This window comes from Aptenodytes patagonicus, chromosome 2 (genome assembly GCF_965638725.1).
Source record: "Aptenodytes patagonicus chromosome 2, bAptPat1.pri.cur, whole genome shotgun sequence".
Taxonomy (NCBI): Eukaryota; Metazoa; Chordata; class Aves; order Sphenisciformes; family Spheniscidae; genus Aptenodytes; species Aptenodytes patagonicus.
In genome coordinates, this window is record NC_134950.1 from 106,183,127 (window position 1) to 106,199,078 (window position 15,952).

Consider the following 15,952-nt stretch of genomic DNA (forward strand, 5'->3'; position numbering starts at 1 on the left):
AGAGCTCCATTTGGTAAAAGATCTTACATTCTCAGAGATCTTTCCATTGCTCTTTCCATTGCCAGTAGCAGTCACAGTTTGGGGGGCAACTGGCCAAAAAGGGGTCATGTTTCACACTGGTAATCATACTGTAGCTCACATAATAAATAAGCAAATGGCAAAATTCCCTTTCCCCCTCTAGTCAGATGGACAGATACTACATAATTTTGTCTTTATCTGTCTGTTTATCCAAGTTCAGGACACACGTTCCAGTTGGCAGTGAGCGGTTGCACACTGACTCATGCGCAGTGAGGTTAAAAATTCTGGAAACTAGATAAACTGGAAACTTCAAAGGCATACAAGTTGGGAGCACGGAGTTCATGTGAAGGTCACTTGGACCTATTTCCTAGAGATGTATTGATAGCTGAAGGGGTTTCTGGCCACTGCCCAGAAATAGATATCCTTGGGCAAATAGTGTCATCAAATGGTGGAGTCATTTGATGGTAGAACCCTTTCACGCGCACGCAGGAGCAGTGATGTAGCTTGTAGGAAATGTCAGCACGTTTCAGTTTTTCCTGGCTGTTTAGTCTAGGGAATGGCAAAGACAGTGTGGGACAGTAGCCATACGCATGAGATGGTATCAGCGGCAAAAAGCCTCATCCAGGGTGTTGCTCTTCACAGTGAAGAATGAGATCAATCAATCACAGATACTTACTGTGGACAACAGAGAAATAAGGAATAACCATATGGTCTCTAGTTAAAAGTCACTTCTCAGTAATCCTGTAAATTTTTAATTATTATAGAAACTGTGACTGAATGCTTGAAGTTTATTCTTTCATGTCTTTGCCAGACTAAGTGTCTTCAAGCAGCTGTATCTGTGCTATCAAAGCTTTGTCTCTGAACTTTTATAGCTAGCACAAGATTTCAGATAGTTTTTACTGTTACTGTTCCAGTAGGACCCTCTGTCCAAACACATAGAAATTCACAGTCCTTGCCAGAAAGCTGAGTCTAATGAAGCAATCAGTGCCTAAAGACAGTAGAGGAAAGGGGTGTGGTGGGTTGACCTTGGCCAGCTGCCAGGTGCCCACCAAGCCGTTCTCTCACTCCCCCTCCTCAACAGGTCAGGGGGGAGAAACTAAGATGAAAAAGCTCATGGGTCAAGATAAAGACAGGGAAAGTGCTTACCGGTTACTGTCACAGGCAAAACAGACTCCGCTTGGGGAAAATAATTTATTGCCAATTAAAAATAGAGTAGGATAGTGAGAAACAAAGGCAAAACTAAAAACCACCTTTACCCACTCCTCCCTTCCCAAGCTCAACTTCACTCCTTCATTCCCGACTTTGACCTCCTCCCCCTGAGTGGACAGAGAGACAGGGAATGGGGGCTGTGGTCAGTCCATAACAGCTCCTCTCTGTCGCTCCTTCCTCCCCACACTGTTCCACTGCTTCAGCGTGGGTCCCTCCCATGGGAGACAGTCCTTCATGAACTGCTCCAGTGTGAGTCCTCTCCATGAGGTTCAGTCCTTCAGTAACAGCCTGCTCTAGCGTGGGTTCCCCACGGCCGCAGTTCTTGCCAGAAAACTTACTTCTGTGTGGGCTCCTCTTCACAGGCTGCAGCTCCTGCCAGGAGCCTGCTCCAGGAGCGTGGGCTCTGCATGGACTGCAGTGTGGATATCTGCTCCGGTGTGGTTGTCTTCATGGGCTGCAGGGGGGCGACCTGCTTCACCATGGTCTTCTCCATGGGCTGTAGGAGAACCTCTGCTCAGGCGCCTGGAGCACCTCCTCCTCCTCCCTCTTCACTGACCTTGGTGTCTGCAGGGTTGTCTCTCTCACATATTCTCACTCTTCTTTCTCACAGCTGCTGCGCAGTGTTTTTTACCCCTTCATAAATACATTGTCAGAGAGTTGCCACCAGCTTTGCTGATGGGCTCAGCTTTGGCCAGTGGCACGTCCATCTTGGAGCCGGCTGGAGCTGGCTCTGTCCGACATAGGGGCAGCTCCTTGCGTCTTCTCACAGAGGCCACCCCTGCAGCCCCACCACTACCAAAGCCTCGCCACATAAACCAATACAAGGGGATACCTCCGAAGTACTTAGTTTTTGGACGGATTGTCTACATCTTTTGGAAAAGCACAACTCCTTGTCTCCTGTTACTTCCCTGACATCATTAAGAGTTGTTTCATGTGTCAGGTGGGCATCACAGGAAAAGTGGGGATAGCTGAGGGAAGAGAAGCATGTTCCTTTTAGGTCTGTTGAGGAAGTAAGATTACACCTTCAAGAGCAATGTGGAAGAAAGTACGACGACATTTAAGAGAGGAATAGAGAGATAAGACATTTCCAAGGTGTGCCTTGTTGCAGGGAAGCTGATGTCAAGGCAGATAACCAGAGGAGAGGAGGAGGGACCTCTAAGATTGAGACTGACCTTCTTGGACAAGAGGAACAAGAAAAGGGACATGAGGGAGACAATGAGATGGAAAAAATAAAAATGCCATTCAAAAGTTACTGTTTAGACTCTGCTAAAAAGTCATGAGGCGTTGCCATAATGGGATGTCTCTGGAATATGAGAAGTTGTGGCTGTATAGATAAAACGAAGAGTTTGTGTCTTAAAAAATAATCAGGAAGGAAGAATTGAAAGCATTTGGATCAAACTTACATCTTAAGATGAGAAAGAAGTATGAGTAACCATAGTACAGGTGGTGGTGTTGGCATCAAGCACAGAAGTAGAGGAAAAGAATTGTTCATGGAAGGAAAATTTGGAACTTGGTTTAAACTGGCTGTGAGGTTTGTTACTCCAGTAGTCTCTGAGAAAAAATGAGACAGATTAGACTGAAGAAGATGGACCAGGAATATTTTACTCAGTTTCAGCTGCGAAGTCACAAGTTCAGCCTACTAGAGGTTCCCAAAGGAAAGTAAAATTGTGAAGACAGGGAGATGACATGAATGTAACCAAAGACAGAGTGAAGTATTGTCATGACTGCTGGTGGGTGGCTGTGCTGGGTGTGCTTGGTTCGACCTGCCTGCTCTAGAGAGATTTTGCAGGGATGTCAAGCTGCAGTTTTACTTGGAAGTTGAGTGTCTTAGACCTGGAATTACTGAGAGTTATTAAATAAAACCCTCAGACCAACAGTAATTTGAATAGGGGGAGGTGCCAGAGAGCACAAATTGCATAACCAGCTTCCATTCTGCTGAAAATAGGATCTGGCAGGTCATTCCAATGGTTTTGGCTCAAAATGAACCCCGATCAGTCAGTTGTCAGCACAGTGCCTCCTTTTAATTATCTGGACTAAAATTACAGTTCATTTGCAAACACTTGAACTCGGAATAATTAAGTCTGTTAGACATACTGTGGTAAAAGCAGCTAAAAAGGCTCACCATTTAGGCAAAGCGAGTCCTTCAGCTTCTGGCTTGCCCAGCTGAGCAACCAGAGAGGAAGCGTATGTCTGGCACAGATGCCAAAGTACTGTAAGATACAGTTTGTACTGGATTTTTATCACGTGGTTGCTACATGACTTTTTTATTGTTAATTTAAGGTAAAAAAGAGAGAAAAACTTGAGAGCATCATATGCATGACAGACACACCTAAGCCTACATAATATTCAGCTCAATACTGTAGAAATGTATAGCTGAAGGAATGGACAAAATCCATATGCTGCAAAAATGCTTGTGAGGAGACACAAACAAATATAGCAGCTTTGATGTGGAAATACAAATAGGTCAGTTATGCATGAACCCTGCTGCGCATGGACTGATGCATGCCAGAAGAGGTGCCAGGGATGGGGAACAAAGCTATGGGGGAAGTGTCTGTAGCAGGACAGTAGGCTGTGAGGAAGGCAGAGAAGAACAGCTGGGGTCTTTCTGGCAAGGAAGAGGGAAATAAAGTAGGCGAAAATCAGACCAGCCATGTGATCTCATAGCAAAAGTAGTGGAAGAGCAAAGGGGAGATCAAGGTGGCTGGAGAGGCACACGGGGACGAGGTGCCAGGCAGCAGGCAGGCCATGGCACTAGTGGGAGCGGCGGCAGGAGGTGGAGCTGCTCTGCAGGTGGCTCTGGGCACACGCACGACCAGGAGACATCTCCCTCCTCACAGAGCCCTAATAGACGGCAGATCTCAGGAGGGTGAAGCGCCATTGAGGCGGTCGAAAGAAAGGTCCTGGCCACTTACATTGCAGATATTTATTCTCTGCTTCCTCTGCATTTCTGAATGTTTTCTTGCTCTGTTCCTGCCCCATGTTCCCTGTACATCCCAAGGCAGAATGCTCGGCTGGTGTTGGTTCATCCTTATAGCCTGTCCCTTGTAAATGTCTTTAAAAAACAGTGTGTAAACATGGGCACAGACTCCCACCCACAGATTATTGGGCTTGCTGGTGTCCAGCTGGGGAAATGTTGTTCACAGCAAGATGCCTGCAAGACCAGCCTAGAAAAGTGCCCCGGCTCCTTGTGGCATCCCCAGATCCAAAAGGCTGCTGCCTCTGGTGTGAAATCCGGCACTAGTATACCTATGCTGACGCATGTCCACCAGCAGGTGAGACAGCACCAGTGGGTCATGCCCAGGACTGGCGTGGGGAGTGTTCTCCAAGCAACGGAGCCACCTCTTCACCTCTCTCATTGCCAACCCACAGGCAGACCTGGCCCAGCCTGCCCTGCACCTGGAAGCTGATAGCATCTCTGCACAAAACTGGATGACCCTTAAGTCTGAATGACAAGGCTTTGCCTAAGTCTTCGTCCTCATCTCTGGCTGGAAACCCATCCTTTCCTTCCAGACCTGTTCACAGATCAGTCATCTCAGTGCCATGAGTGTACTTCCCAGGGAAAAGGTGTTGGGGTGCAAATTGAAAACTTGCAAATCCTTCACTCCTAAGAGATTTGAATATGCATTAACAGGCCCAAATAGGAAGGTAGACAACCTTTGCAGAACACCTCAAAATTACGCTGTATAATCGTTCTGCATTGCATCTGTGCCCTGCCTGTTACGGACATGTTAAAGTAATCTGGGATGTAATATAGGCATTATTGTTTAGGGTAATCTCACAACACATTAATCAAGTAGTGGGTTCCTTTGGGAGGGTAGAGCTAGTTTCACCATCTTACTTGCAATATATGAATGTAAATACAGATTTACAGTCCAGCCAGTCAAACTCTGTTGAGCAGCAGGCTGGAAGAGTATAAAAAGTACACTGTGTACAGGCAGTGAAATCCTAGATAATGTCTATTCTTCTCATATCTCAAGTGAACACAGGACTACTAAAGAATACAGACTGTTTTAACCTCCTGTAGTAAAGTGAAATCACTTAAATATATCTGAATGCTCCCATTATGCCCATTTCATAGAGGCAAGGTTTAAGTGGTTGCCAGATGTTATACCCTCCTGAGTTTCCAGGCTTGGGTTTTTTTTTTTTTTGGTAGTGTATATTCTTTCCCTTTTCTGCCATCCATTGGTCTGTAATGAAAGTTATGCTGGTGGTTTGACTGTTGTGAGCTTGCGAACCCCTGGCACTACGCTTGCAGTTCCCTGGGGTACAAAGGTAAATGCAGCCCTGGAAACCCTGGGGGATCTGTCCTGATGGGCAGCGAGGAGGGGAAGACGGTAGAAAAATTTATTTGGAAAGTCTTTACAGCTCTTTGTGTTGCTCTTCCATGAAGAAAATCCATATGTCGTGGTCTGCGAGGCTTTATGTGTGAATAACTGATGCCGCTAGATTTACACAACTATTTTTTAGCGCTGCTTCTGTGTTAAAACAGGCCTCTACAGTGCCTTTTTATGTGGAAATCTTGTAGCTGGGTGTGGTGGGGAAGCCGTTCAGTGACTCATACTGCAGGGAATTCCCTGATGAATTAGAGTATTTTTACTTCTGGACTTGTGTGCAGTTTCCTTTAACACTGGAGCGAGCGGCTGATAAGAGCAGACTACAAAGGCCCATTCACCGTTCAGCTGCCGCATGTTAAAACGGGGTGTTTATGCTTTGCAAAGCTGAAAATCCACCCCACATAACGCGGTAGGTTCGCGGTATTTTCGTCATTAGCAATCCCAGGTGCTCCGAGTGTCACAGTGCCGAAAAAAAAGAAGGCTGAAGTGGCTGGTGGTGAAGTGCACCCAAAGCAGGGATGGCTATAAATAACAGCGATCGGTCTGTAAATGTCAGGCTTCCTGACAAAACCCAGTGTCTTCAGCTGGCGGCAGCGCTGATGGCCACCTGTCAGCGCAGTGCCGAGCCCAGGCGCAGTTGGAGAGCCCGTGCGAAACGGGGTTTTCTTGCTCCCCTGGCACTGCCACACTCCTGCACTGCCTCTTCGGAGGAGGAGGGATTTGAGGGTCCTTCTTCCAGCCCTTGGCACGGGTCCCCAGGTGAAGCCTTGGCTTGGTAGGGTCAACTGCTGCTGCTGCTGCTGGCACCGGGGGAGTGGGGAGTGGGGCACTCTGCCAGAGACTCTGCAGGGCTTTTTTTGCCCTGCGGTTCTGTGCGTGGATGTTTTGTTTTTATTTCCCTTTTGTAAAAAAAACCCTCAAAATAAAACAAATCCAGTATAATACCTTGACGCAACTTTTTAGCAATATAAAGAGATGTCTTTCTGTTCAAAATATTGCACTATAAATCTTAAAAACGCCAAAACAAAGCCAGGCATTTGGTTTGGAGAAGACACTTCTTATTACTTGGTAAAAGTAAATAGCGAAATGAAAGGGAATGAAATGAGACCTTTGGAAAAGCCGTTTTCTCCCTTCTCCCTTTTCCTCCCCGCCTCCTCCTCTCCTTCCTCTCCTGCCTCCGTCTCCCCCCTCTCCCTGTATAACAACTGCCCATTTGGGTACGGTAATTCCAGAGAGTAAACTTTAACGGGAATGCCTGAAATGTGTCTGCTTCAGCTTTGTGTTATGTCTGTAATTTGAATTATTTGCATTTTGGAAAGGTATAAATTGCTCTGGTGTACTTTGGTTGGCCGGCGGCCAGGAGGGAGTTGCCTTGGGCCCCGAACCAGGCGGGCTGCTGCAGATGTGGCAGGCGTACAATGGAAACTTTTGTGGTTGAGCAGCCCTCGCTCCTCCAGCGCACACTGACGGGAGGCGGCATCCCGCCTGCTCGCCAGGGTCCCCCGGCATATGGGCACGGGGGGGCAAAACCGTTTTCTCTGGTGCAGGCAGATTGTCTTGATGCTTCAGGCTCCCACAAACCATTCCAGAGCCATTATTCGTTTCTCTCTTTTTTTTTTTTTTTTAATTTCAGCTGAACTGTATAAACCTGCAAAACATGTTTACTGTAAGAGGTTGACGTAGTGGTCTAAGGTTTCCCTCCTGGAGCTGGTCCCAGTCCGTGGGCGTTGAGATTTCCCTCTTGGTTCACCAGACGTAACATGAGGAATTGTCTTTTTTTTTTTTTTTTGTCTCTGCTTCATAACAACTTTTCCTCCCTATGTTTTTGTTAAATGAAATGTCACTAGCTGTTAATGAGTTGTCTATTCCCTACTTCTTCCCTCTCTTCCCCTTCCCCTCAGTCGCTGAGCTGTGATGGTCTGGACAGTCTCAAGGGAATTTCTTGGAGCGAAACCCGTATTGTTCTTATTAGCTTCCAAAGACAAGCCACGGCTCTGGATTTTTATTTTCCTAATAGTTTTGATTACAGCATTTAAAATATTTCTGAACAAACTCTCTTTGTCATCATAAAAATTTCAAAAGCGCGTAAAGGCAGTGCTGCGTGAAGTAATTGAAAGATTAGCTAGAGATGGAGTCGTTTTGAATTTTACTGAAGTATCGGCAGGAAATAAAAAACAGAAACCTGAATCAGATCATTCGTCTTGCAAAGCAGAAATTAAACATAGCAAAAAACCTGAACTTCTGGTAATCCATTTACAAAGGCAAATTGAACACATGTTAACTACTAGTCTGGACGGCTGTAGATTTAAAAAAAACCACACCAACAAACCCCTTACAAAGCAGAAGTTCCTAGACTTTGCAAAATGTGTGATAGTGTCGGTGTTGTGTTACTTTTACAACTGATTGAATTAATTGGGGGGGGAGGGAGGGCTACAAGGGCTCTATAGGGAGTGGGCAGGAGATAAAGGAGGCTGCTCCCAGACAAGGGATGTGTCCTGGCTTGCCGAATTTTGGTCAGGTTTTTTCTACTGACAGCTCGGGGGAAGCATCTGTTGGATAAATTGTGAAGTGATCGCCAGTCCTCCCGAGAAGTCTGCTTCAATTCTGGCGCTCTCAAAAGGCATCGTTAAGGAGACTTGAGCACAGTTTGGCGGCTCCTTCTCTCCCCGCAGCCGAACGTGGCAGTACCAATTAAAGGGATTCCTTTTCCAGCGTCACAATTTAAAATGTAGGAAGAAACTAAGGGTAGATCTGCTAATTGTTTCCTACAGAAAGACCTGCCAAATCCACTGTGCTATTTGTGCTGCAGCTTTCACATTGCACTTCTTTCCATACATTAAAAAGAAGGGGGTTTTGGACGTTAAAACAATCGCCAGGGCTAGTCCCTCAGCAGCATTCCTTTCACAGTAGGACAGCTGTACACAAAAATATTATTTACAGACATTTGTAATAAATCAGGCAGTTCTAAATGCGTCACCTCCATCCTGGCCATGAAAGCAAAGAGAGAAGAAAAAGTGCATTCACTCTTTTACCTTGCCGAGAGCTGTTTTTCTAAGGCAGGCCCACGTCTATGTGATGAAGTTCAAAATAGCTAGTATTTGCATTTGCATGTCCCGATGCTGCAATAAATATACAAAAGAGATGACATAAAGTCTCATTTTCCCTTTCATTCTGGTGACATCTGACAATGGTGGGACTCATGAAGCTGCATGTGTCTCCGCTGCCCAACTTAGACAGCAGTCTGCTTGTGGCCTTTCATACACGTTTGTGTTTTTCTAGGCCTGCAGAATGGAAACCTTACATTTTGTATTATTTTTCTAATTTCTTTGCTGTTGAGTTTTGAAGCCGCAAGGAAGAAAAAGAAACGTGTTATTGACCAGTGACTTCTGTATCAGTGAGGTGCAGGAAAAATGACCAGACAAAACCAATTTCTTCCAAAAGATAGGTCCCCAGAAAAAGTAATAGCTGTGGCTTAAATCTATGTTTGCTTGAAAACAGAAATACAGTAAATTAGGAGGACCCAACACACCACTAGAAGCAGCTCCAGAAAACTGTAGGTGGGACCACTGTAGCTGAGCTAAACCAACTTTAAAATGGAGTCAAAAGTTATGTTTCCCAGCCTATGGCCTTGTCTTTTGATCCAAGCAGCAGAATTATGACAAGCCAGACTAGGAATATATTAAAATAAAATACTGCATGGCTGAGGAGCTTCCTTAATACTAGTTTTTTGTTTTGTTTTTTTTTTAATATTAATGCTGAATATGACTTCCTGCATAGGTAGTGATCAAAAGGCCTCATAGGTAGCAGTATTTTTGTCTGAAAGTTTGGGAAACTAAGGTGTAGAACAATTGCATATTTTGTCCAAACTAGTGGCGGAATAAAATCCTGGTGGCTTTCCCCCATTGCAGTATCATGCATTCTGGATTGTGGTTCCCCCCTTGAAAAAAGCTAAGTGGACTTCCATCATGGGTTACCCAGATGGCCTCCTGGTTGGGCAACACTTGGCCAATGCATTTTGAGAGCTGATTTTCATATATGCAGTGCCCCTTCAAAGAGATTTTTTTGAAAAAGTCATTCTTTTGTAGGCTTGGGAGAGGAAAAAAGGCCGGAACTAGGTATCTTTTTCTTTTGTCTTTTAGATGGTCACCATGTGTGGGAAATGGAAGCCAAAACCGACAAAGAAATGTGCAAGCCAGTAAGTCTGCCTTAAATATTTTAACATCAGGATGAAAAATATATATTGCCTTCTCCAGCACTGTTACTAAAGAGGGATTTCCAAGGCTTTGGCACTGTTTCTTCCCACTGAAACAGAACAAGTACTTAGGCCTCCCCTCCTGGAAATCTTTCTTTAATGGGAGTGTGGGGTAAAAAGCCTTTGTTGGAAGCTATCTGGAAAGTAGGAGAGACCATTTGGAAAATATTTTTTCTTTGTCCAGGATGGGCCAGCCCCATCTGCTCATCTTCTGTCTTGCTGGGTCAGTTCTTCCCTCTGCTCCCAAAGCAATTTCTGATCATTTTCCTTGGCTTACGTCTACTGTCGGCAGAAGAAATGTGAGATCAGCCCCACGGTTGGAGAAGTGTGGCTCCCTCAGCCATGACTATAAGTGGGAAATATGGCCACTATTCCACCTCTGCAGGAATATGCAACAGTTTGTTAGCTGCAAACCTGCTGGAGACATGCAGGCAAACAATTTAAAGACCTCAGCTGAATGCAGGCCAAATGCTGAGTGTTCCCTTTTATTCTTTCAAAAAGTGCCAAGGGACGTTTTGATGGTCATAGCAGATTTCACTGCGCATTTGTGTAAGCTGATGCCCTAAAGCTAAGTCATTCCTTAGCCCTGTGCTGGAGCATTTGATTTCTGACAGTAGAAGATCATCTACACACTCTCCAGCCCTTCTTCCTTTAGCCCTAGATGTTCTTGCAAGATCTCCCATCCACAGAAACTAGCATGCTTAAAACTTCCTGAGTTGTTATATGAAAAAACATTTCACTGTGGAAAATGGAAATATTTTAATAATCATATGCCTGTCCTAATTCTCCTTTCAAAGGAAGTTGTGTTAGGGTGAGATATACTGGGGATGACCTGCCAGCCGAGCGGTTGTGCTTTCTCCTGCTGACTGAGAGACCGCGATTTGATTGTGGTCCCAGATTCTTGTCAGAGGCAGGAGGGATAGAGCCTTGTCCATATGCAGTATTGTATTTACTGACCAAAGGGAAGAGGTGAAGGCTAGTGATTTTGTAAAGACTCAAGCCATGCTAAAATCTTATTTCTCTACTTCTAGAGTCCTTGGCACAAGGACACTGGGGGCGACGGGAGGCCATCCCTGCCCACGAAGCCCACCAGTTCCCCTGCAGAGAGTGTGTTACTCCTTGTGAGCCTGGGTGCTTCCTTCTCGGGATTGATGTGTGAATACTCTTGTACAGCTCGACTGCCTTAGTTGTGCCTTGACTTTCTGATTTGTTGCTTTTGCAGAATTCGTTGGTGGTTGAGATACCACCTTTCCGCAATCAGAGGATTACCAGCCCTGTTCAGGTCAACTTCTATGTCTGCAACGGAAAGAGAAAGAGAAGCCAGTACCAACTTTTCACCTATCTTCCTGCTAATGGTAAAATACATTCCTTATCTGTGCTAGTAAAAATGAGAGATAATGATGATTACTTAGAAAGATATATGGCTCTGATAATTCTTTAGTAACTTGAGTAATTTGGAGGTATACCTGGTGCTATAAAATGAGAGTGAGGATCAAACCATGAGAGCTGCCTTTCTCTCTGCTGCCCACACAAGAGACCTTCTCTGCAGATTATTTTCTTTTGTATTGGTGGCAGAGACCTGTTGGAACAAGGACTTTTTCTGCTTTTGGGAGCTGAAGAGCCCCAGCACAAACTCACATGTGTAGCCACAAACTGTGAACGCGCTGAGCTCTCTTGCTAAGTTGCTGTCAACCCTCAGTCTGACTTTGTGGCCCCAGAGGGTACACTGCATTTGAATAATACTTCTGAATTCGCACCACAGCATTGTAAGCGTGCTGGGCTCTGAGCTGGAAGTGGTGTGAGGATTCTCCTTCCAGTCACCCTGTCCCTCACTATCTCGCGCGGGGTGAAATAGTGCTCCAGGCTGATGCCGCTCTTGGGTAGCAATGAAAAGCACAGTGTGGATGGAGATCAGAGTGGTCCATACAAAATGCTTCATGTATAGGAAATGTTCAGGAACACATGTGCCAATTTATTTTGGAAGCTTATATTGGTGGCTGTGAAGTGACAATAAAGTACTCATGCTAGCTGAATTCCAAGCAGGCTTGTATGAAGATTTTAATAGCAGGTAAATTTAGAATTTTTTTTTTATTTGAAATGGCTCTTTTTCTGAGAACACTTTTTTGGGAAAACAGGAAAAAAGGGTGGTTGTTTTGTTGTTGTTGTTTTGGAAGGAAGAGGAATTAGAAAAATGATTAGGTTCATGGTTTTTTGTAGACTTTCCAAGTGAAAATAGTCCTTCTGAGGGAAATTCCCACAAAGCAATACTTGAGTCATGTCACATGACTTGAAGAGACCTGCCAACTTTTTGCAGGTGAAATCCCATAAAATACACATTTGGAATTTCACCTAGTTAGCTTGCATGCACTCCAGACTTTTATCAGGACTTCAATTTAAGATAAAAGCACAGGAAACCTGACATGGGCAACTGACTGCTTATTGCATATGTGCTGCATAGCTATGCTTCACTGAATCAGCCTACTTATGCAAACTTCATCCCCAGTGGGTATGTCTGTGTATATTTAAAGACTGTTCTTCTCTTAAATTGGAAAGAAAAAGAGTTGTTATTCTCTTTCACAACACTTTTCAGCAACAAAAATCTGTTGTAGAGGCCAACAGGTATTGCCTTGCCACCCAAGTTACGCTCATAAGTATTTCAAATGCATGCCTGTTGTTAACTGCTGTTTATTAAGCAGCATCTTTCCTCTCCAGCCTTTACATAGGCCATTTTTTACCATTTTATTCTAAATCATGGAAATACTATTCACTGCTGCAAAGTTGGTTTATGCTACCAACATTCTGAGTTTGAAGCATTTGATGTTTCATTTGATGTGAAGCGATGGGAATAGCTACCTAGTGACAGACAACAGAGAACCAGCCTAGGCTTTATTCTGCAAAGACATCTTTAATTATGGTAATTGTTGAAAACATCGGGAATCTTGTTTAGTCTGCTGTACTGATTTAAATTCCTGTGAAATCTTTTCATTTCAGTGTAGGGAAACCTGAAAGAAAAAATATACTACCAGAGCAGGGGAAAGGGAAGCAGGTATTGAATAGTAAATATGCCTTCCCCCCATTCATGTTTAGTTCTCCACTCACGTTCTCTTAATATATATGTATATGTGCATATAGGTAATTGAAAAACATCTGACGTTCTTTGCAAACTCTCTCATAACAGTGGTACGAGTGAATGTGCTTCTGCAATCATCAGAATTAATAGTATAGTATGTTTTTATTATGCCTGTGTTGTAGCTGTAAGGTTTTGCTCATAAGTTGCTGGTGGTTGTTTCCATCGTGCCTTTCAAAGATCAATACGATCACCTTGACTACGTATTTAAAAACCATGCACAATGATTGAATCAGTCATTGACGCTGCTGTATTTCTAGGAGTCATTTTAGGATGTCCTGCTTTATTTGATTTCAGTCACAACATTCTTTTAATGTTTCAAGACATTGTAGAAAACCAAAGTTTAGCTCATGAAGAAAAAAATACTTGAGTCAACAACCAGTGTGTGATAAGTGTAAAAAAATGGAAAGGAGATAAGCACTATTTTGGTCCAGGTAACACTTTGTCTCTTGTTTAAACAAATCCCACAAACGCAGAAGGTGTAGGTTTTTGACAGGCAAATGTCAAGAGTGATCATCAAGTGTAAGATGTGGTTTTACACAAATCAGATGGTATCCTGTAAGCTTCTTCTCCTTCTGTGCTTTAGGACTAATCAAAATGCTAACATTTCAGAGTCTACCATAATTTTGCAGGTATTTCTGCATGAGGGATCTTCTAAAAGCTGCATGACACACATTAGACATATATCTTACAGCTCAACTGGACTGTGCCAAAGCAAAATACCGTATATGGACTAAAGCCTAAATATTGTGTGAGCCCGCTGGCCGTGCTCCTGAGATGGGTGTGGGCACATGCAGACGGTGCAACCAGCAGAAGAGCCATGGGCTTGCTGTGCAGTTCCCACCCGAACTGCAGAGCAGTAGGGTTTTTTTCCTGTAGCTCCTGTTTCTCCTCATTCCCTAGGGGAAAACAGCCAGTGGATCCAGGGACACGTGGCCTCACTCATCCCACCTCCCGTGGATGGTCCTATAGCATCTCCATGGAGTACAGCTCTGTGACATGCAGCCAGCACAAGCTGCCCTCTCCAGCAGAGTGTTACGGTTTCGCCGCCGTAAGGCTTCTCCTGTGCTGCGGAGATATGGCAGGATTGCACTTTTCCTCTGTGTTAGCTCAAGTGTTTTGCAGAGCAGGGACTTACTTGGTGAAGACGAGTTCCTGCTTCAGAAAGAAAAAAAATGCTGTAAAAATGAAAATCTCACTGCTCTGTAAATGGCAAAACAAAACAGAAAGTAGAGGCTTCACAAATGAGAGCCAAGGTCTGGAAAACCGGCTTGCTTAAGTCTTTGGCTTGGGACAGACCGTAAACCTAAGTACTCGTAATCCACTTTTAATTGAAATTTTGATTTACTGTTCTGCTGAATTTGAGCAATCCCCGAATCCTGTATTAGCCTGTATTGTACAGAAATGACTGTAATGTCGTTTTTTTTAGTATTGCTTCAATATTACGCATTGCTGAGCAATTGCATATCAGTTTTGTCCTGGAGCCTGTAGGCTGTAGGCTCTTGAGACTCCTCCCCAGACATGCCTGGCACCAGAAATATAAGTAGTTTCCATACCATTCTGGCACAGGTGAATTCCCGCAGCTCATATGGTAAGTACTAATACATTCTGCGTTGCCACATCCCATCAGAATATGAGGAGGAAGGCGCAGGACCGGACACTGCAGTCAGGAGTCTGAGCAAAGCACAATGAGCAGACGCTTGGATATTTGGCTTTTAAAGTCCCTCCACTGCTGCAGCTCTGTGCAGGTGTGCTCTGTGGCTCCGTTATGTGCAGCAGAACATTTTGGAAAACCATTGGTGAACCCTGCATTTGTGAACCCTACCCTCTAGAAAAATGCTTGGTTTTCATTTCTGTTTATGACTGCGTATCATTTTGCTTCTATGAATTTATTATACCATTGGCCCATATATGCATTTCAAACAGGAGGAATTGTCTTCTGAAATCACTAGACATAAGCGGTAGCATTTGAGGTATAAACTAACCTGGAGAGGCTGAAGAAGCACACAAACAATCAGACATGTATGCTGTCGTTCCAAATCCTGTGCTTTCATCTGCTAAGAAAGCTGAAGGACTTCTCCAGCTCAGAAGACTTTAAACAACACACTGAATGATAAGGGTCACATCTCTGTTTATTCAGATTTCTTTTAAGTAGGTACATCAAAATAGAGGAAACATGTTCAAGAACATATTTTTCGCAGATACGAGCGAATGCTCTCTATGATTTCTGTTATCTAATGAATATTGATATTAAGAACAGTGAACATAGAAAAGTTTTTCTTTGGATTTTATTTAGACAAGTAGTGATATTTGACTAAGCAAAGACAGGCTAGTTTGTCTAGGAAATATTTAATAAGCTGGAAAAAGGAAAGTTGATGTGTTTCTTTTACTGGAATGAAAAATACGCTTTTGCAAAGAGTTGATGATAAAGTATTTCCAGTTTCTGTTTGTGTCAGGCTTCTTAATTGTCAAAACATTATTAAAAAATCATTTCACTACTTCTAGTATTTATTAAAATGGTGTTGATATGCTGGGCAACTTTTATTTTGAGACATGTTTCTCCACCCGTAGGGCCAGATTTCCAAGTACACAGCCTTCACTTAGAGCCAGCTTTTCTGCAGTTTCTTTGCCTTCCTGCAGGCACCTGCACAAGCCCCCAGGGTGCTGAGCTCCTCTGAAAACCTGGCCACGTAGGCAAGTGACTTGGTGGGGATGGAGGTCCTTTGAATCTGCAGGTACGGAGCTGTGCTGAGAGCCTGCCTCTGGTGACTAGATGTACCTTAGTATTGTTGTTTACAGCCCAGTGGTGCGAAAGGTGGGCCTATGCAAACCTCATGAAGTTCAACAAGGCCAGGTGCAAGGGTCCTGCGCATGGGTCGGGGCAATCCCAAGCGCAAATACAGGCTGGGCGGAGAGTGGATTGAGAGCAGCCCTGAGGAGAAGGACTTGGGGGTGTTGCTTAATGAGAAGCTCAACGTGACCCAGCAATGTGCGCTTGCAGCCCAGAAAGCC

At 44.2% G+C, this 15,952-nt stretch overlaps 1 protein-coding gene across 4 annotated transcripts in view; it reads left to right on the forward strand.

Annotated features, from left to right (window-relative positions):
• The window catches only part of NFATC1 (nuclear factor of activated T cells 1), a 117,332-nt gene that overhangs the window by 57,851 nt on the left and 43,529 nt on the right, over positions 1 to 15,952 (forward strand). For 3 of the 4 annotated variants that reach the window (XM_076330655.1, XM_076330656.1, XM_076330657.1), the window contains exons 7-8: positions 9,701 to 9,756; positions 11,036 to 11,168. In XM_076330655.1, coding sequence (XP_076186770.1) covers positions 9,701 to 9,756; positions 11,036 to 11,168 — 189 coding nt within the window. Of the gene's footprint in view, positions 1 to 9,700; positions 9,757 to 11,035; positions 11,169 to 13,843; positions 15,437 to 15,952 lie in introns of those variants that run through there. The other variant, XM_076330658.1, reaches the window with a different exon arrangement.